The 21,705-nt window shown below is 41.8% G+C and overlaps 1 protein-coding gene across 1 annotated transcript in view; it reads right to left on the minus strand.

The window, feature by feature from the left end:
* The window catches only part of Cdkal1 (CDK5 regulatory subunit associated protein 1 like 1), a 651,069-nt gene that overhangs the window by 544,922 nt on the left and 84,442 nt on the right, over positions 1 to 21,705 (minus strand). The window contains exon 3 of the mRNA XM_008826690.2: positions 20,385 to 20,469. Within this exon, the coding sequence (XP_008824912.2) occupies positions 20,385 to 20,469 (85 nt within the window). The remainder of the gene's footprint in view (positions 1 to 20,384; positions 20,470 to 21,705) is intronic.

The following is a 21,705-nucleotide window of genomic DNA, read 5'->3' on the forward strand; positions in this document are numbered from 1 at the left end:
GTTTTGTATGGGTATTTTTGAGACACAGTCTCCCTATAGCCCCAGCTGGCCTGCAAATCTCAAAGCAGACCAGGCTGGCTGTGAACTCACTGAGATTCACCTGCCTCTGCCTCCTGAGTTCTGGAACTAAAGGTGTGCACCACCATGTCTGGCTTAAGAACTGAAAGTTTTTCCGTTCCAGCATTGTTGATAATGTCACTATAATCTTAAATATAGTTTTCTAATAAAGTCCAAAAGTAGTATTCATTCACGTTTTGCAAGTGGTACAACTTAATTAGGCATGAAACATTGTATAAGCCATTCAATAGGCTAGAAACAGTTCAAGTTCTCCATTAAAAGGGCTTATCTACATTTGAAGACAGGGACCATGTACACCCCCAGCACTAAGGACACTGTTGAAGACATGAGGTGACTATTTGCTGAAGGGATGGCCAGAAAAAGCTCTCTGGCCATGGACATGTGGATACCTCAAATCCACAAAGTCCAATTACTACTATGAAAATGATTTGTTTAGTTTTACTTCTTCAACTAATTATAACGAATCCTTTGTCAGCTGCATCCAAAGGAAACAGGGCACTAGACAGACATTATGTCCATTCCTAGGAGCAGGCTAGGCCTCATACAGAGGCTGGGACCAGAAGGTAGAAGGCAGGCGAGGACCAGCCAACCGGATCTGGTTGAAGGGAGCCCCACTCACTTGGGATGCTTTTCTTGTACTAACAATTTCCTAGAAGTCATTTGAGATCTAGATCTGAACTTACGCCATTTAAAAAACCTTCTCAACTAGGCTGATCCAAAAATACCCATTCACCGTAAGTTCCCATACAAATGGCCACTGAAAGTTTAACAGGGAGTATAAATAAAATACCCATTCATCATAAGTATAGATAAAATACCCATTCATCGTAAGTTCCAATACAAATGGCCACTGAAAGTTTAACAGGGAGTATAAATAAAGGCAGGAAGACAAAGCAGAGACAGTGAGATGAAGGACAAAGTGAAGGCCAGCCAAAGAGAACATGGTAAAATCGGAAAACAGGAAAGAGGGAAAATAATTCTTAAAGTTGGGGTCCTAGCAGGCAAGGTTTTTAAAGGAGCCAAAGGAACAGAACCTGTTAAAACTATAGGATCCATGTGAAGTTCCCAGAAATATGAAATCCTTAATCTACAAGCTGAAGGACAGGCTAGCACCCAGGAGAATTTAACAAAGAAAAATCAATTCTAAGACACTAGTAAAAGGTTACAAATCTAAAAGTGTTCAAAGTCTCTAGTCAAAAGATACAAAATAAAGATCAAAGACAAATACATTTAACTGGCATCAGAGTTGTGTAAAATGAACTTAAATGCAAAGGAATGGGGAGAAACTTACTGTAGGCATTCTGTGAAAAGACATAGGAATGTGAATTTTCGACCCAGCCAGGCTGCCCTTCCAGTGTTGAGGCTCCACAATAAAGGAGCTGCAAACACGAGTCCAAGAGGCCTTCTTGAAACATCTACTGCAGGATGAACTCCATGTAAGCAACAGAGGTCAGGAAAAACAAGCAGTGACCAGAATGTCCACAATGTAACTGTAGAGCAGGAACTTGAATAAAGGTAGAGGCGGTAATATTCAACTTCTGAAGATACTCTGTGCAGCAAAAAAGTATGGCTAGTGCGGAATGCCGGCACATAAACCATACATTGTGAGAAAGCAGAACGAGCACAAGAACTGTGAGAAGTCAGGGGAGCTCAGAAATATTCAATGGTGGGGGAGCTTGGAAATCAGAGGGTTTATATTATTAAACACTGACCAGAAAACAACAACAACAAAAACGATTAAACTGAAAAGATGAAACAAAAAAGTGCATGTCAAAAACAGCAAATACAAAACAATGAGTTGAGAGCCACTACTGCAATCACTTCAGAAAGTACAGAAAAACTGTAACTTGTCTCTTAAAAAATATGCTTTAATTGGCTCAGAGAGTAACATCCATCTTTAAAATACCAAAACACACTGGAAAAAAAAAAAAAAGACTAAGAAATCACCAACAGGAAGAATAAAGAGAGAGTGTAGTGGGCAGAGCAGAAGTCCAACTAAACCATATTAAACGTACAAAGACACTCCTTCCAAGGCCCAGCAGACAACAGAATTACAACACAGAACTACTAAGAGATGCTCTTAGTAGCAGGCAGCATGGGAGCCAACGACCAAACCCAAGCTGCAGAAGAAATGCACTGAGGTTAGCAGCCGTGAACTATAACACTCCATGTATGTGAACCAAGAAGAGAACATAGACAGACACAAGATAGCACAGACCACATGCATCTACAGGAATATTATGATTTAGCAATATGGATCCACATGGAATACTATGGCCTAATAACATGGATCTATTATGTATTATAATCTAATAACAGAATGAACTTTGTTCTCAAGCACCCACTGAACAATCACAAAATCAACAACATAACACACTAAAAGGAAGGTATAAGATCAGAAAACTCTTTAAAGGGAAAAAAAATTCAAGCACTACTATCTGATAACTGTCAATAAATTAAGAATTTAAAAAAAAAAAATCTCTGAACTGAAGTAAAAAGAGAAATATAGGACGATCCCTTTATTAAACTTCACCCACCCAAGGCTCAGGGACCATGGCAGAAGAGGGGCCGGAAATGTAGGACTCAGGGAGGAGGTGCAGGACCATATGGAAAGAGTCCTGCAAGCTCCTGGGAACCTGCTCATAAGAGTCTACAGCAAAGGTGTCAGGTTACACAAGTCCCTTGCAAACTCAGGCACATGGTAATCCAGCATAGAACTAGGGAAATGAACAGCAGACCCCGAACTATCTGAAGAAATATTGGCAACTGATTGCTGCTAGATGAAGAAGAGCTGATCTTCCTAAAACAAGGGACTCTCGATAGGCCGACTAGACTTAGTGAACAGACTTGCACTCCCCAGTGCTGGGGACATTGACAACCCAGTGGGCCTTAACAGGGATAACTGAGAATATGCGTTCCAGTGGGCAGGGGAAGGGGGGGGGTATGGGAGGGTGCCAGTGGGGATAGGGATATAAAGATGATTAAGATTGTTTGAGCTGTTCTTTATGAAATACACAAAAAATTCAATTAAAAAAATTACAAAAAAGAAAAAAAAGAAACTTTTAAAATTTCTAGAAAACAGTGATGCTACTAACCATCAGAAATGCAAACTAAAACTATCTTGAGATTTGGCAGGCATTGTGACACACCTAATTCTAGCACTGAACAGAGACAGATAGGCAGATCTCTGTGAGTTACAGGCCAGCCTGGCCTACATAGTGAATTCCAGACTGGACAGGAGCTACAGGGAGACCCTGTCTCAAAAACACAAAAAAGAAAAAGAAAGACCTATACCAGTCAGAATGGCAATCAAGAAAACAATGACCAGACAAGGCTGAGGATGCAGACTCACACAGTGCTGGAATGGAAACTACACAGCCCCTAGGGAAATCAGTACGGAGTCTCAAAAAAGCATAAAAGAGAACTCTTAAATGACCCATCTAAACCACTCCTACCCAGAGGACTCAGAATCACAAGGAGACCTCAACACTAGTGTTTACTGCAGCACTGTGCACAGCAGGGTCAGGAAGATCTCTGTGAGACGGAGGCCAGCCTGACCAAGTTCCAGGCCAACTGAGATGACAAAAGGAGACCCTGTCTCAAGAAAGGGGGGGGGGGGGCTGAAGAGATGGTCAGGGGCACGGAAGGCTGAAGAGACGGTCAGGGGCACGGAAGGCTGAAGAGACGGTCAGGGGCATGGAAGGCTGAAGAGACGGTCAGGGGCACTGGCTGCTCTTGTTGAGAACCTGGGTTCTGTTCCCAGCACCCACATGGATGTTAACAACTATCTGTAACTCCAACTCCAGGGGATCCAACATCCTCTTCTTGGCCCCACAGGCAATGCACAACATGAATGCATTAACAGAAATGCAGGCAAAACACTTATACACACAAACTAAAAATAAATCAAAAAAAGTGCCAGGTGTGGTGGTGAACGCCTTTAATCCCAGCACTTGGGAAACACAGGCATGCAGATCTCTGTGACATCGGTGTCAGCCTGGTCTCTAAAGGGAGTTCTAGACCAATTGTGGCTACAGGAAGATCCTGTCTCAAAAAGAACAATAATTAATTACTTAATTAAATTTGCAAGTGTGCATGGAATATAAGTTTAAATCAAAAAAATTTAAGTTAAAGTCATGCAAAGTAGAACTGAATGTACAAAATAAAGCTAAATAAATTTGGATATTTGATATGACTAAAATAGAATCCAAAGGCATAGATATAAAGCTAAAATTGTTAATAAAAAATGCTAAAACAGGGACTGGAGAGATCTTAGCAGCTAAAAGTCCATACTGCTCTTTCAAAGAACCTGAGATCAGTTCCCAGTACCCAAATCGTACAGCTCTCACCCATGTGTAACTCTAGCTCAAGGGGTACAAGCCTCTTCTTGCCTCCATCAGCACCAGCACACACGTGGTACACACACAAATAAAAATTAGTTAATTTTTTAAAAAGAGCGCCAGAAAAAAACAAATAGACAAAGAGGAAAGAGATCTATACCTCATACTCTGCATAAAAACAGATTTCAGGGACTGGAGAAATGGCTCAGTGGTTAGGAATGGTTGCTGCTCTTACAAAAGACTGAGTTCAGTTCCCAGCATCCACATCAGGTGGTTCACAACTGTCTGTAACTCCAGATTCAGGGGAGTCCCTCTTCTGGTCTCCAAGGGCACCAGCTCACATGTGTACATACTCACACAGAGACATGCACATACATATAATTAAAATAATAATATTAATAAATCTTTTAAAAAAGAATAGACTTAAATGGATCAGGAACATAAATGTGAGAACCAAAAAAGTCACACAACTAAAAAGCGCTAGAAGAAAACCTGAGTGAACATCTCATCAGCTTCAGTTTACAGAAAGGCGATCATTCAGTCTGTCCCCAAATCCAGAAGAAGCAAAAAACCCAAAATATTAATAACTTCAATGACAGGAAATCAAAAGCTTACAGTGAAAAAACAAGAAAAGACAAAGAGCAGTAGGCAAACTGTGAGACACTTATTATAACATCAACAAAGACATACTAAAACTACGCATAAAAATTGACAAATAAGATTTTTTAAAGATTTAAATAACTGGCAGGTGTGTACATGGCCAAATATGTAAAGGATATTCAAACTCACAATCAGAGAAATGGAAACCTGGATGCATTGCTCTGGCTCGCCCACTGAACAGCCGAAGTATAAAAACTGATAGCAAGGCGTTCTGTTTGAGAGGCTGTGGGGAAAGAAGACAAACTGTCACAGCCCTTTTGAAGAATAACTTGAGATCACTGTAGAGTAAGAGTCCTCCTCACCTACAGCGGATTCCATCCAAGGCTGTCTATGGATACCCGAAGTCAGTGTGGTCCAAACTCTGTATGTCCTGTTCCCCAAACATATGTCACTAAGATGAGGCTTAATTTATAAATTAGGCATAGTAAGAGATTATCAGTAATAATTAACAATTAAATAGAATTATACAAACAGGCTAAGTAAGAGTTGTATGAAATGAGGTCTCTCTTCCTCAAATATTTTTTCTCTCAATGATACTGGGGATTGCACGCTAGTTAAGCATTCCATCACCGAGCTCTAGCTCCATCCCTTTCAAAGTAACTGATTGTACTGTATTCACATTTTTTTGGTGACATTAAAATTTTAATAGCTCTGGGGAAGATCAATCAATTGATGCTAAAATTATTTAAAAAAAAAAAAAAAACATAGTGCTTAACAAAAAGGAAGAGAGCAAACTTAGAATGGAGAAAACTGACAGCTACCGTCTTGAGCAAAGCTATGAACTCCTGCATGTCAACGTCAATGAGTTACAATTACCAGTTCAGAGGCCAATCAGCATTTCGACTCTCTGTGACGTGATGTACATCACTAATACTGCGTCCCTGATAAAATGACCAGCATCCGAGGCTAACATGAGGACATGTTCAGGTAAATTCACATAGAGCATGTCCTACAACATGACTGGTCATGTTCTTTAGTGTCACAGTCATAAAACATAAAAAGAGACTGAGGAACTGATTGAAACTGGAGGGTATTTGAACAGCACGGCAAGCAAATGCAATACAGGTCCTAAGGCGCACCCTGGACCCAGAACAGGATGAACTTCCACAAGATATATGGAAATTAACCTTCGTCTCATGGCATGAGGTCTTTACTTTAGCTACACAAAATATTGAAACACTGGAAGCAGTTTGGTAGGAAGCGGAGCAGACTGTGCCGTTTCTGTGACTTTCAGGTAGGTACTACTTTAAAATACAGGTTAAGGGCTGGAGAGATGGCTCAGTGGTTAAGAACGCTGGCTGCTCTTGCAGAAGACCCAGGTTTGAATTCCAGTACCCACATGGCAGCTAACAACTGTCTGAAACTCCAGTTCCAGGGGATCCAAAAGCCTCTTCTGTCCTCCATGGGCATTGCATGACATGGGTGCATTTACCTACATGCAGGCAATACACACATACACATAAAATAAAAATAATAAACATTAAAAAAAAACAGAAGTTAAAAGTTGCTAAAGTACACCATAAAATGAAGTCCAATCGAAACACAGTGGGTGAGCAATATTTACAATACCCAATTATTAGGAAATGAACTGTGTGTTGTGAATGTGAAACACACCATGAGCGCAAGTATTAAAGGCCAGAACCCTGCTGGCAGTACTGAATGGTTCTAGAACTTTAGGGTTGGGCAACGCAACGCAGCTGGAGGAAGCGGGTTCCTGGGGCAGGTCCTTAAGGGCATCCTACCCTTGATCTCTTCCTCTGCTTCCTGCCCCCAGTGCTGCTGGCACCATGACACAACTTTAGACACACACTGGGGGCCCAGCATTCATGCACTGCACACTGATAAATCAGGCTAAACTTTTCCTCTTTTAAGCTGCTTACATCAGGTAATCTGTCACAACAATAAGAAAAGTAACACACACAGTGCGAGGAGTTAAGACTGTGCCTTATTAGTCTTAGAATCGCCAAAGACCATAACACAAAAACAATAGATTTTTATGTAGTATCAATTCTCTTCCACATATCAAGTAGCTGGCTAGGTGTGATGAAACATCTTTTTTTTTAGTATCAGAAAAACTGTGGTTCAAAACAATTATAGTTTTGCAGAGACAGGGAAAATTGAAGTTGAATGCTCAAGGTATTCCCAGTCAAATGGGATATTCATTCCATACATACTTAACAAGGAGGCCAGAGAACATAAACATTTGTTTTAGATAAAAGCTCCAGACCTGTTATCTTAAGGTGAGTGTCTGAAATTCATCTCTTCTGGCTGGCCTGAAATGGGAAGATGAACAAATGAGACTTACTAGGAGTCAAAGGGAAAGGCAAGAGGTTCCATCCTCAGTGACAGGAAGAACATCTGGAAACAGCAGCATAGACTCCAGACACATCAAAAACAGCATCAGGGAATACTTCTGTGTATCAGAAAGGGTTCAATAAAGGGTGATGTCAACAGAGTCACAGTGAGAGAGAGGTGCTTTGAAGTACAGTGGTAGTGTGGTCATCCGGGTGCTTCTCAAACGAACAGCTTCCTGGAAGCAGATTCTGGATCAGATGCTGCTAAATGTATTAGGCTGTGCACAGAGAGGCAAGTACCTAAAAGACCCTCAGTAAGGTGTGTTACAACACTCTGTTAGAAATAGTGACCCAACGAAGGACACTGTGTTCTGATCCTAAAAGACCCTCAGTAAGGTGTGCCACAACACTGTTAGAGATAGTGACAGAATACCCTGTCATTAGAATTGTCTTATGTTTTAGAAAAGCATCAGGGGGCTTAGGGCACTGCTGTTCCTGCTGTTTAAACAGTTGAATACACAACTATCGGGCTGTACTCATGACTCTGGCACTCACTGTAACTCTGTACACAGGCCATTTCATTCTAATGTAAGCCCTGTAATGTACGTATGTCTGAGCATTTTGACCCTCAAATATATGTTACATTATCCATTTTACATATTACATTTAGAGGACTTATTGACTGGTTTATGATTATATGTGTCAGGAATTCTAGTACTCAGGAACTTCTCTTCAAGGCACACTGCAAAACACCTGTATAAAACCATTATCAAGTCTGATGAGGTTCAGAAATACTGCCCATGTCTCTGGACAGATAACAAATACCTCACCCCATGCACCACCACCCAGATTCTAGGTTTTTGACCTTCCCTTCAATCACCACTACAACCACAGATAGGGCCCCTCTGAGCCCTACTATACAGGGCGCTTTTTGCCCAGGACTCAGCATCTTGGAGGCTTCTATGTTCTCTAACACCACAGTCTGACCTGCCCAGAGTCACAAGGAAGTGGGCCAATCAGAACAGAAGCATCCCAGGCAGTACTGCCCACAGTCTGAGTTCTAAAAGTCCTGATTACACTCTATACCACCCATTCCCACCAAGGGGACATATTTCAAAATCCTCCAAACACAACTGCCTGAAATGATCAGATAAATTTGGAAAGGTTCTAAACTAGAAGAAAAACATCAAAGTTCCTTAGAATTTGCTCAATGTAATGACCAGTCTCATGATTTTATAATTAGTGTTTTTAAATTTTACTTCATCTGGGCATGGTAGCCCACACCTTTAATATCAGCACCTGGGAGGCAGAGGTCTGTGAGATCAAGGCCAGCCTAGTCTACACAGGAAGTTCCAGGCCAGCTGGGGCTACAAGGAGACCCTCTCTCAAAAATCTAAAAAATAAATGTTACTTCAGTGACACCAAGTCCTATGTTATTTATTAAAGTGGTAAAAATAAAAACCACAACAGTAAATCAGTTAGTGTTTCAACTATGAATGATCAAAACACATACACTGAAATCATTTATTTTCTCATTTAAAGAAAAACAGATCTTTTCATTAACCATCATAAACTAGTGACAGGCATTTCAGTAAGGCACCAAATTAAACTTTCCAGTTTTGTCATAAATATGTTTATCTGATCCTTTTGTAGTAGAAAAGAAATTTATGAGCTCAAATACACATCATTGGTTGGCACAAAAGATGAACTGTTGATTTTTAAAACATGCTGTTAAAGAGGTCCTTGATATCACTTTAATTTGTATTTTTCCCAAAACAGCTTCTATGTGCAACAGCAACTTTCCTCGTACAGTGACGTGCACAAAGGTGGCCTGGAACACACCCAAACACTCCCAGTAAGAAGAGAAGTTACTAAAGAGCGGGCCATTACAGCATGATCGTGCCTAGTAGCTCACAACAATGGCTCAATAATGTATCTCCATAGGAAGATAGAATGTACAGATTCAATCTGGGACAAGAATATGAGAGCCTCTACTTCCCTCTAAAAGAATCCAGTTTCGTAATCTACAAATACTCTTCTCATGGGGGAAGATTTTCACTGGTTTCACCTAATTCTTTGCTCTCAAGTTAAACCTAAAACATTAAATTCTATCTTAGGAAAGGAAGTGTTCTCAACTGTCACTTCAACTTTTCAGAATAATACAAAATACTGCTTTCTAACATTTAATTATAAAATGAATCTTTCATATACCTTGTTTCCTCTGTGATAATCATCATCAACTCTACTCTTTTTGGTCATCTAATTCTTCTGAAATTTCTAGGTTCTAAGCCAGGATTATGATATTGTATCAGAGTTAAAGCTCAGGAGCAGGTGACACACACTTTCTTTACAGAATCCACTTCAAATATGAGGTCACTGTAGGTCTTAGAAGTAGAAAATATGGAGCTGGAGAGATGGCTCAGTGGTTGAGTGCTTGCTGCTCTTGGGGCTGGAGAGATGGCTCAGTAGTTAAGAACACCAAATGTTCTTACAGAAGACCCGAATTCGAATCCCTCCACCCACATGGCAGCTAACAACGGTCCATAACTCCAATTCCAGGGGATCCAACAGCCTCTTCTGTCCTCCGCGGGCATTGCATGACACGGGTGCACTTACCTACATGCAGGCAATACACACATACACATAAAAATATTAAAAAAATATATAGATATATTTAAAAAAAAAAAAAGAGTGCTTGCTGTTCTTCAAAGGACCCAAGTTCAGTTCCCAGCTCCCACATACGGTGGCTCACAACCACCTCTAACTCCAGCTCCAGGGGCTCCCATGTCCTCCTCTTCTGGCCCCCATGAGTACCCACACACACGGCAAACACACAGACACAGAGAGAAAAATAAAAATACATCTTTTTTAAAAAGAGGAGAAAATATGTGCAAATCTTAATTGTTCTCTATGTGTTTTCCAAAGGTCTGAGCCATGATTTTCTCCTGTGTGTTTTATGACTGCTTCATGAGAGACTACACAGGAAAAACAAGATGAGGGAAAACTTTCAAATGTTAATCAACTACGTTATTTCCTAAACATTCTGAATAAAGGCAAGAGAGAAAGAAGGGCATGTGTTACAGACACTGTGACCTCCTCCAATACACGGTCCTGGCAAATGACAGAACAATGAACGGAAGGTGCATCTGGGCCAAAGTTTACATGCTGTATCGGAGACATCGAATCAGCCACCGAACAGCCTGCTTCTTCTTCCCTTACAGAGCCCTAATCCTGTCAGGAGCCACAATTCATGGCATCTGAGGAAAGAGAAATGCACCGTGCCCCAACTTCTTCCCTGGAGGGAGTCCTCCGAGAAGGTTCCAGGCAATGAAATGAAAACTCCAGGTTTTGCTCAGGCCTTCCTAGAAAGCACCTTTAAAACAGAGACAGCCCCAGCTAGCACACCCCTTTCCCTTCTTTTGGGAAAGCACATAAAGACTGGGAAGTCGCCACCATTAGCCACCATAGGAGAAAGGCAATGGAAACTACAAAACTTCCGTCGCTCACACCCCGCAACTGGTAAACCAAACTAACAACTTCTGAACAGTGGACTTGGCGCTATATCAGAAACATCTATCTTATTTAAGCCTCTATTTATTAGGTTTTCTGTGACATTTTCTGAACTTAAGTACAAAGAATTACAATCTAATAAGAAAGAGATACAGAAAAGGTTCTGTGAAAATCCACAGAGGAAGACATTAGTTCTGACAGCAGCAGAGGGTGGAGAGGATCAGGAGGATAAACACTGAAAGTATTCACTTCATTCCTTCGTTCAGTGATCCCTGTCACCCACAGCACGTGGTACTGGAACACAGTGGCTGCCCATGAAGACTAAAAAGGGATGCAGTCAAGGAGATTACTGCAGTACAGAGGTATTGGTAGGCAGAGGCCACATGACCTGTGCTGGACTATGCCTGCACCTTCTTGCTAACGCTCACCAAGCTGCCATCTTGTCTCCAAAGCTATACTGGGGTCTCAACCTGAAGCCACAGGTACAAAGGTACTCTGAGGAGCTGTATCTACAGCTAGGACATAGAAGTCCTAAAGAACTAGCCAAAAGCAGAGTTGTACATTACCTAGTGACTGTATTTCTCCTTCACTGCCACCCGGGCCACAGAAATCGTAACTCAATGTACTTCACAATCTAAGCAACTTATTACTGTGGCCCAGAGAACTCCCAAACCCATTAGTATTTAATGTCCGACTAGGGTGGACTAAGTGAAAATGTGCTTTTATCTTGTTTATCAGCTATTCAACACTCTAAAAATTAAGAAAAAGTATGCTAGTCACACTCCGAGTAAACAAAAAGGGGGAAAACACACAAGAGCCTTTTGTTCTCTGCTGCTGTGTAAACACACAGGGCAGAATAAGGAGGGCGTCTTTCAAGCCAAAACAATAGGAATCACTCTTGGCAGCAAGAACAGGCCTAGATCATGTTGACTTCTTCAGTCCTGCTAAAGCAAGTTTCTGCATGCTCTCCACCTACAGAGTTGCTAGGACGACAGCCAACACATCTATTTAACTACGTAAGAATTCAATGCTATAGGCCAGCTGCTGCCAACATAAGACACTGACCTCTTTGAGGAACTCTCTTGCATAAAACGGCAAAAACAAGGCAACTGTTGATGTGACAGGAATCATGAAATGTGCAAAGTGTAGTCTCCAAAAGATCTCAGCGAGCTCCAAAACTCAGTTTTGCATTTTAAAGCGACTTCCTCCCTCTAAAGTGCTTTTCTGTTCCAGGTTTGCAAATGCAATGACTAATCTACCTCGTTCATTCCTCCTTTATTTGTTCTATTCCTTAAAAAAAAAAAAAAAAAACCTATCAACCATGAATTCAACCCTAAAATCACGTCTAGTTTATTTTCAGTCAAATCTCTCACTGCAATACATCACAGAATAACTCCCCACTCTTCTTCTGCGCGTCCCAGCGCTTAGCTATGCATACAAGACAACTTAAAGCTTATGTTTTTTAATAATAATAGATCAAAATGTGCTCTGCACATTCATAACTTAGTCCTCACTTCTGAAATCAACAAGCTGCATTTAATGCTTCCAGAAAGTTCATTTCTCCAATAATGACTGTGACTCTATAGAGTAGCTCCTTGGGGGTGGGGTGTATACAAAGTCTCAGCAAAAGCAGAAAGAAGACTTGACACATAAATAAGTGGGAATGAAACAAATTTGCACACAGGCCACAACGAACCCTTGAAGAGCCCATGCTGAGGAATCAGGCCTTCATCAGACAGCTTTGGCGTAAGCTCCGTGAGGTCAGCCCTAACACCCCAGCCACACTCCTGCTATGCAGCCAGGGTCCTGAGCAAAACAGAGCAGCCACTCCACTGCAAGGTGGCTTGCACAGCGGGTTAACAGGACTGCTGCTATCCTAAACAACGGCTTGATATTTGGTGGCTTGGGCTCATTCATGGAAACTGAACAATTCGATACTCAAATGTAAGGCAATGTTGTGATGGCGATAGCTACCTAACATATCAACTATACTACACTCAACCAGGATGCATTAGCCATGAGCTACTGAGTCAGTGACAGCAGAGGGAAGAGCACCATGCTCCTTCCTCCAAAGGAAGTCAATGGAATCAAAGATGTACTAAGAGTGAGGAATAACAACTGTCTCAAAAGCAAGGCTAAATGCCACCTTCCCTAGCCTCAGTGTGACCCAGAGGCCACCACGCTGTAGCTGACCCAGCTCATTTAATTGGGAGAACAAGACCCTGCCATGCCCAGCCCAGTAATGCCAGCAAGGTCAGGATTCTCCAAGAGGCTAAGGGAATTCTCAATGCTTCCACAACATCCTTCAGAGAAGAAACTCAGGACCAACTGTGACAAATACTGCTTTTCACCTCTTCAGGACAAGACAGGCAGGGTCCTGCTTACACTATAAGCAAAATATAAAAAGCAAGATAGCATCATTTCTTATAAGTGGACCCTCCAGCATAGTATTTGAAATATAGAATGTACTCTCCTCTATTTTTCAAAAGTACACTGTCTTTTTTCTATTATTTATTTGAGACAGTCTCCCTGCAGCACCAGTTGGCCAGGAATTCACTATGCAGACCAGGCTGGCCTTGAACTCAGAGATTCACCTGGCTCTGCCTCGGAAGTGCTAGGATTAACTGGGATTAAAGGCATGAACCACCACGCCCGGCTTACACCATCTTGGACAAGGAACTCACAGCAACCCTGTTGATAATGCACCTTACTCTATAACTCAAAACAGATAATCACAAAGCACAGTCAGAGAGGGTCAGAGACTCCATACCAAAATGTGTTCCTGGGCGAGGGAGACAGATCAGCCATTCAAGTGCTTGTCACGTGTAGGAGGAGACCTGAGTTCAGGCCCTAGAATTCATCTTGAAAAAACTCTAGGTGTGATGATGTGTGCCTATAATCCGAGGCAGTGACAGCAGGATGCCAAGGGCTTCGTGGCCAGTCTAATAAATGTGACAGACAGCAACTAAGGAAAATGTGCAGTGCCTAGACACACACACACACACACACACACAAACACACACACACGGTGGTGGGGGCCCACACACTAAGCAATAAAATGTAACATGCAGCAATAGATGCTTGTTGGGATCGAGAGGTAGTTAACCTGGGTGGACCTTGGAAGGATGGGGCTAGGAGATGGCCTCCTAAGTCTTAGTCCTTGAGTTACAAAAATGAATAGCTTGGACACTCAGGACTAGCATGGGGGTGGGGGATGGGGCTTTGATGATGCACAGCACACACATGTGCATCTGAGGGGAAGGACAGGCTTGAGGGGGACTATGTGCAGATAGTGTGGGTGCTTACAAAGCTTTACAAGTTAAGGGAAGAGGAGTAAAATTCTACAAGAGAAGGGCAAGAAACTTAGAGGAATTACGTACTATGCTTTGACAAACAAACATATTATCAAGGTAAAATTCTCAAAGATTTAATGTAAATAACAGAAGAGCATAGAGAAAATATTTTTTTTGTTTCTCTTTTTGAGACCGGGTCTCTCTGTAGCCACAGCTGACCTATAACTCACTATATAGACGAGGCTGGTCTCTATCTTGAGATCTGCCTGCCTCTGCCTCCCAAGTGCTGGGATCCACACCCAGCTCAAAAAAATATATTTTGTACTAATAAATTATATCTTTATCCTGTAGCAGAGGGTGGGGGCAGACTAAAAAGGGTTTGAAGAAGGAAAAACCAAGAAGTGAGACAGAAAACATGCTCTGAGAACAAGTTCAAAAAGTTTCTCTAACATTTCAAAGTAGAAAGTGATCAGGACCACAGTGGATTATATCCAGGTGACTTGGAACCAGCTCACGGTAATTAGGCAGAGCATGGGAACACGCTGCTTTGCTGCTGACCTCAGAAGGATCACTGATCACCACTTGAACAGGAAGGCATCAGAAGCACTGGGCTTGAAAGAAGTGCAATGGTAAAGGGAAGGAAAGGAATCCCGGAGCTGAGGAGAATGGGAGGGAGACCAGCAACCAAAGCAGCTACCAGACGGATCCACCAAGCAGGAAGGGTGAAGAGTAGGGGCAACAGCAGCAGGCGGAGAATTCCTGGCGCCCTACAAGCTGAGGCAGATGGAGGGGTAAGGCCAGCCTGAGCTACACAGCCAAGAAGACAGGAGGCAGCTCTGAGATGGTGGCCTCGTGTCTGTGGCCATCCACAGAGAGAAATCCAAGAAACACTGGGACGAAGGTCCAGATCTTAGCAGGAAAGGGCCCAAAACAAACTGGGAAGAAGCCAGCGCTGACGGCATCTGAACTGGTAGGAAACAATCCTAGAGAGCAGACCCCTGCTTAGAGAAAAGACCACCTCATCAGGCAAGAGCCAACCAAAACACACATGAAGCCAAACAGGCCACCGTTCTCAACCAACTTTTCATACAGGAGGAGACTGTGAGTGACGGTGGCTGAGGGAATGCCCCTGTGGCTTGTGCAGAGGAGCACAGTGACTCAGTGATCTGCTCCTGACACCTCAAAGAGAACTGGGGCTCCACTTCAGCCCCGAGCACAAGGAGAAAGCTAAAGCATCTAGGTTCAGTGAAATGTAGAATTTAAAAGAACAAGTGTAGGCCAGGGAGACAGCTCAATGAGCCCAAGTGCCACGGCACAAGCCTAACGGCCTGAGTTTGACTCCCCAGAATCGACACAGAAGCCCATCAAAGTGCAAGCATGGTAGGCACAATGTGTCAGCAGGATAGGAGGGGCAGACAGGGACGCTCCAGAAGCTCACAGGCCAGCCTGGCTGGTGCAGTGGTCAGGTCAGGACAGATGCTGAAAGCTGTTCTCTGGCCTCCATAAGCACACTGTGTATGCCCACACTCAAACAGACATGCACACACCATCCATCTCTCCTCTCCCCTCCCCCCTCACACACAGAGGGAAAGTCAAAACAACTTGTATTAGCTAACATGTTTCTTACAAAAAGTGAAAGTCCAGTATTGTTTTATCTTATAAAGACAAAAAGGTTTAATCAAAAAATTTAGATTAATTAAAACAATTTTAGTTAAAAAGCAGTAACCTATTAGTGAATCTAGAATTATATCCAGTTATTGGATATATATATCCAGTTATTGAATATATATATCCAGTTATTGGATATATATATATCCAATAAAACTCTTGCATAAGGAGCTCCCTCCAGAGAAAAGACATTACACAAAGTCAGTACCCTCTGTTTCCAACCCACACTTTTCTCTATTTTCAACTATTCTTGCAAGCAATTTTCCTTGGCTATCTAAGCATCCCCTCAGCATCATCATAGGGCTCTGTAGGTGAAGGCCATTCCAAAGGGGAATGCAGTCCGCCCACTCTCAGTACGGCCAGCGCCCATTTGTGGTAATAATGTACAAGGTCAAACAGAGGTTGTCAGTCCATGATCAAAGCACACTGGCTGTTCTTGCTGCCATTTACATGGAACACACAAGATGTGTTTATTTTCGACAGCCTCTGGATGACCTCCTTTAGGTGGCATGAGAAAGATCCCACGTGTCTATAAAGCACAGGCCAAAGACTGCTCTGATTGGATACTCTCATCAAAAGCAAATTTTATCTTTTTCAAACTTTTGATCTTTTTCATTTACTCAGGAGCCCCTCAAGTTAAAGGCTATGTTGTCTAAACCACACCGGTATAGCGGATAAAAGAGGAACAGGGTACTGACAGACACTCAGGAGGAAACAGTGTGCACCCAACTGGAAGCCATCAGAAAACATACTCTTTAGTATTGTTACCTGAACTAGCACATAGCACAGCCAAGAACAAGACTTCACAATTCAAGGGCAGCCCAGCAAAGTCAACCTTACCTCTATTTTTGCTACTTAAAATTTCTACTCTTTCATCATAAAAACTCAGGAAAGTGAAAAAAAAAAGAAAAAGAAAAAATAGAACACAGCTGTTTACTACACATACACAATTCCTGAATCTTAAATGAGACAGCATCAGTCACAGAAAAAACAAATCCCTCATTCATCTGTGTTCTGTTGTCCAGTTAAAATGAGGCAGATCTACCTGATGTTTCAAGTGACAAAATAAAGTGATAATAATCAAACACAAATCATGATTAATAACTAAGAACACACTGGAAAGAAGCAAAAGCAGATGATCAGAGACCTGATATCCAAGAAAGAGTGGCAGGGCCTGGGAGCAGCTCAGCAGTAGAGCTTGGACAGCATGCACCAGGCCCTGAGTTCTATGACCAACACCACAGGGAAATTATTTTTTAAACTAGTGATGATACAAAGTTGTAATTATGGATAAGGGTATAAAAAATCTCAGTATGCTATTGTAATCTTTGGATGGACAAAAAGATTGGAAGTCATAGGCAGGCCAAGTGGCAAGCTATTATACTCTCCTTGGAGTTAAATTCTACCCCATTTCCTTAAAGAATTAAAAATGAAGCAACGCAAAAATGCATAAGAGGAGGCTGAAGGGAAAGGATGGAACCATGGAATGAGGGCAGACAGACATGTAGCATGATAAATCATGGTAGTAATAATCATAGTAATCACAAGCTACCCATCTTTGCTTGTCTTTGTTAGAATTAGGAGGGGACCTCAGGAAAGCCAAGACTCAACAGGAGTAAGCTCTTAGCCTTCAAGTATATAAATGTCACTTGTATCTGAAGTTTTCTCAATGAGAATTTTTTTGTACTATTACAGGATTACATTTACTCTGGAAAGAAATCAAATGTTAGTTGAAGTGTTATTTTAGTTAAGAACCAGTTGAAATGATCAAAAGCCTTTAAAGCCATTAAAAAAACCCTTAATCATATGTACTATTCCTTCTCATTTTTCTTTTAACCAAGCAGAACATTACATTAAAGAACGGCTTGCAACCAGTTTTGTAGTATTAAAATAACAAACTTTCCTTATGTCATTAGAACTTCATCAAGCACCATACTTACACTGAAGCATATTCACAAAAGAGTAACAGTGCTTACACACTATATAACAAAATCCATTCACAAAAATTGTATGGGGTATTATTTCCCTTTTCCTTTTATTTTTTTCCTACATTTTTGTTTGGGTTTGGGTTGTTACTTCGGTGATGCTATGGACTGAACCCAGGACCTCATATACATGTGGTCTACCACTGAGCTGCATGTGAACTTGTACAAACAGTCTAGAAGCACATCCAACAGTTAGATTACAAAATCTATAACCCTGAGACTATATTCTCTAGGTTTTATACCTAGGGGTGTCAGTAGTGATAAAATATTTTTGTATTAACTTTCCTACAATTTGGAGAATATGACAGATTTCTAAGAAAGGAAGATGGGAGGAAAAGAGACAGGAGGGGGAAAGAGAAGAAACAAAGAATTTTCTAGAAATGTGCAGCAGCATTAGCTATGGTTTAAATCTCTCTTCTACTCCTAGAGGTAAGCCTCCAGCCCTTCCCATCCTTCCTGCCTTCTTGCCCCTGCTGTGCCTCAGAAAGAATTCCTCTGTTCCTACTAAGTTAAAGACACAGACACCCTCAACTTTCAATTCTATCAAAACAACACCAAATCTGTATTTCCAGGATCAAATGTCTCCTACAACCACTTTTACCTGACACCTTCATCTAGCAAGCATATTACTAAAATGGCTAAGCCAGGTGTGGTGGCACATGCCTTTAATTCCAGCACTTGGAAGGCAAAGGCAGACAGATCGCTATGAGATGGAGACCAGCTTGGTATCCATAGCAAGTTTGGGGCCAGCTGGGGCTACAGGGAGACCATCTCAAAATACCAAGAAATAAAATGGCTAATGACCATCTCAAAAAAACAAAAATTAAAATAAAATGGCTAACGTACACTCTAGTCAGACCACCCCCAACCACTGATGAACTGAACTGCCTTAGAGAATATCAGGTGCTAATTCATCTATTAAGTAGAAATAAAAATGGAATCTCCAGTTCACTGATGGGCTACAGGAACCACGACAGGAGGGTTGCTGGGGCCCGAGGGGGACAGCCAGGCTGGCCAAAACCAGTGTGCAGGCTCAGTGAGTCTCAAAGGAATAAGGCAGAGAGCAACGCAGACAGGCATCAGGTGTGCTCCTCAGCCTCTGTGCATGCGTGGTGCATGTACACACACTAGATAAAAATAAATTAATAAGGGCTGGAGAGACAGCTCAGTGGTTACAAGCACGGCTGCTCTTTCAAAGAACCCACGTTCAGTCCCCAGTACCCACATTAGGTGGTTTACAATTGCCTTTAACTCCAGGTCCAGAGGATCCAACATCCTCTCACACATACATGGCACAGAGAGACACAGACAGACACAAAACAATAATAATAATAATAAATCTTTAATAAATAAAAAAGCAGAGACATTGAAAGGCCTGGCTGGGAAGACAAGCAAAAAACAGGAAGACAGGTGACACGCCTGTTACTGGGACTGAGTAGACCTGGGTGTGTTTAATCACCAATGCAAAGACCCAATGGGTTGGGGAAGCTGAAGATGGAGGAAGAAATAATCTCTAGAATAAGGTCTCTAAGGAAATGGGTGCATAAGAGTCAGAGCACATGGGAACAAAGAGCACTTCTTCCACTTTGAGGGAACAGACCCAGCACCAAGGACTGAAGAGTAATTAACTACTGGAACTCCTGGTCAGCTCGGCACTACACCACTAGACTAGGGCTAATGTAGGGACAGGAAATTCAGGCAATTCCAGCAGAGGTGTCCCACATCTTCTGAGAAGCCCACACAGCTACCGCTTGACAGACTAACTTCACAAAGGCTCAAATCACACTAGGAAAATTCTCAGTGAAGTTTTATTCATCAGATCAATCCAAAATCATCATAGAAGTCCAACTGGGTGTCTGAGGGCTTCCTTAATCTAGCTGTATGATGTATCTTTGTGTGTGAGTTAATTACAATAAAGTGATTTTTTTTTAACTTTTTTAAGGGGATGACTAAACAGCTCAGCAGTTAGAAACACTGGTGCTCTTGCAGAGCACCAGTGTTGGGTTCCCAGCACCCACATGACAGCTAACAACCATCTGTAACTCCAGTTCCAGGGGATCTTCTAACCTATGACCTACATGGGCAGTACACACATGGGCACATTCGCACATATGCAGGCAAAACACTCATATACATAAAATTAAATAAATGAACCAATATCTTTAATCTAATTCACTTTTAATATATAAATATTTTCATGCTAATAGAAATCACTCAGTAAAAGGTCAAAGATGTATATGATCTAAAGAGAAACTAGAGTGAGATGAGGCATCTTCTGAAGGCTTATTTGGGATCAGCTTCAAGAAGGCTTAGTGGGTAAAGGCACTTGCCATCAAACATGATGAACTATGGTCAACCCCTAGGACCCACATGGTGGAAGGAGAGCAAGTCATCCTCTGACCTTCACATGCTGTGGCACACGAACACCCACACACATATTGCACAAAAAAATAATTAGACCAAAAAAAAATGTAAAGAAGTTACAGGCTTATTTGCTGATAATTCTTACCTTGGTTATCTGAAGGAAAAAAAATGGGGTGGAAGCCTTCTACTTACTTGATTGAGTTTCTGAAGTGGTCTTCAGCTGGGTTTTTTACAGTGCAACTGTTCAGAAGCCATAAATCTGCATCTGATGCATTTTCTAGTTTAAAAAAAAATGAATTGAAATAAAGAAAAGCTAAATATCACATTTCAACAAACCAAAAAATTCCAAGTGCTTACCCAGATGGCACAGGAGTGCTGGGGGAAGGGAGGGAAGGTAGTGACAGAGTCAAGTAAACACCCAATTACAGGGCTGGAGGCAAAATGGTGCCAGGCAGAGCTGCTGTATCAGATCTGGTTTGGAAACCTGCAAACTTTGCACTAGCCAGATGGAATCTCAACTGTAAGACCAGATTATCTGGAGTCTCTCACTATTATAAACTGTGCTCCAATGAATAGCACCATGTTTGGACACCCACAAATCATTTGGAGCTTTTCCCAGATTACCTCTAGTATCAAGTATAAAAATGTGGGACAATTGAGTCAACGAATCGTTTCTGAAATTCTACTGCAGACACTTAACCTCCCCTGAGTAAAAGGAGGTCACTCTGCACCCCAATGAGCAGGACCTATAAATGTCTCTTACTAGACCTCCCGCCTCTGTGAACTATCACACCTTCCAGCCCTTTGGACCCTTTCCTCTAGTGGGAAACAGGATTCTAGTGATGCCTTTGTCATGACCTGAACAACTTCTCATGTTGAAATGCCATTCATAGTTTAGGGGTTTTCATTTTTCTTTTTCTGTCTTTCGTTCATTCCACACTCTGTTCACTTTTCCACCAGGCCAGTAGTTATCTTCATCTCAACTTTCAATTCGCTTGTGCATGCATACCAGAGGACATTAATTCCACATCTATGACAGGACTCACAATACTTTTCTCAGTTTACCATTTTATTTTTTGTCAATTGTCATTATGCTTTTCTGTTTCTAAGGTTTCAAATTTGTCAACTTTCTTTTTTTTTTTTTTTTTTTTTTTTTTTTGTCTTTTTGAGACAGGGTCTCCCTGTAGCCCCAGCTGGCCTGGAACTCACAGAGATCCCCCTGCCTCTGCCTCCCAAGTGCTGGGATTAAAGGCGTGTGCCACCACGCCAGATGACAACTTTCCCTCTTCCTAGATCAAAAATGAACTCACCTGTTTCCTTCTAAGTCACACATGGGTTTTGCATTTTGACTTCTGATGTTAGGAAAACTGGCCCTGATACACACTGACCTCATTAAATTTTTAGCGTGAAATTCATTCATTACATTCTCATATTAGGTTGGGAAGTACCTTAAAATATGCTACCTAATGTAAGCAAAGCACTAAAGACATTGGGAACTGTCGCCCACTCAGGG

Source organism: Nannospalax galili, unplaced genomic scaffold (assembly GCF_000622305.1).
Source record: "Nannospalax galili isolate Female #2095 unplaced genomic scaffold, S.galili_v1.0 scaffold412, whole genome shotgun sequence".
Lineage (NCBI taxonomy): Eukaryota > Metazoa > Chordata > Mammalia > Rodentia > Spalacidae > Nannospalax > Nannospalax galili.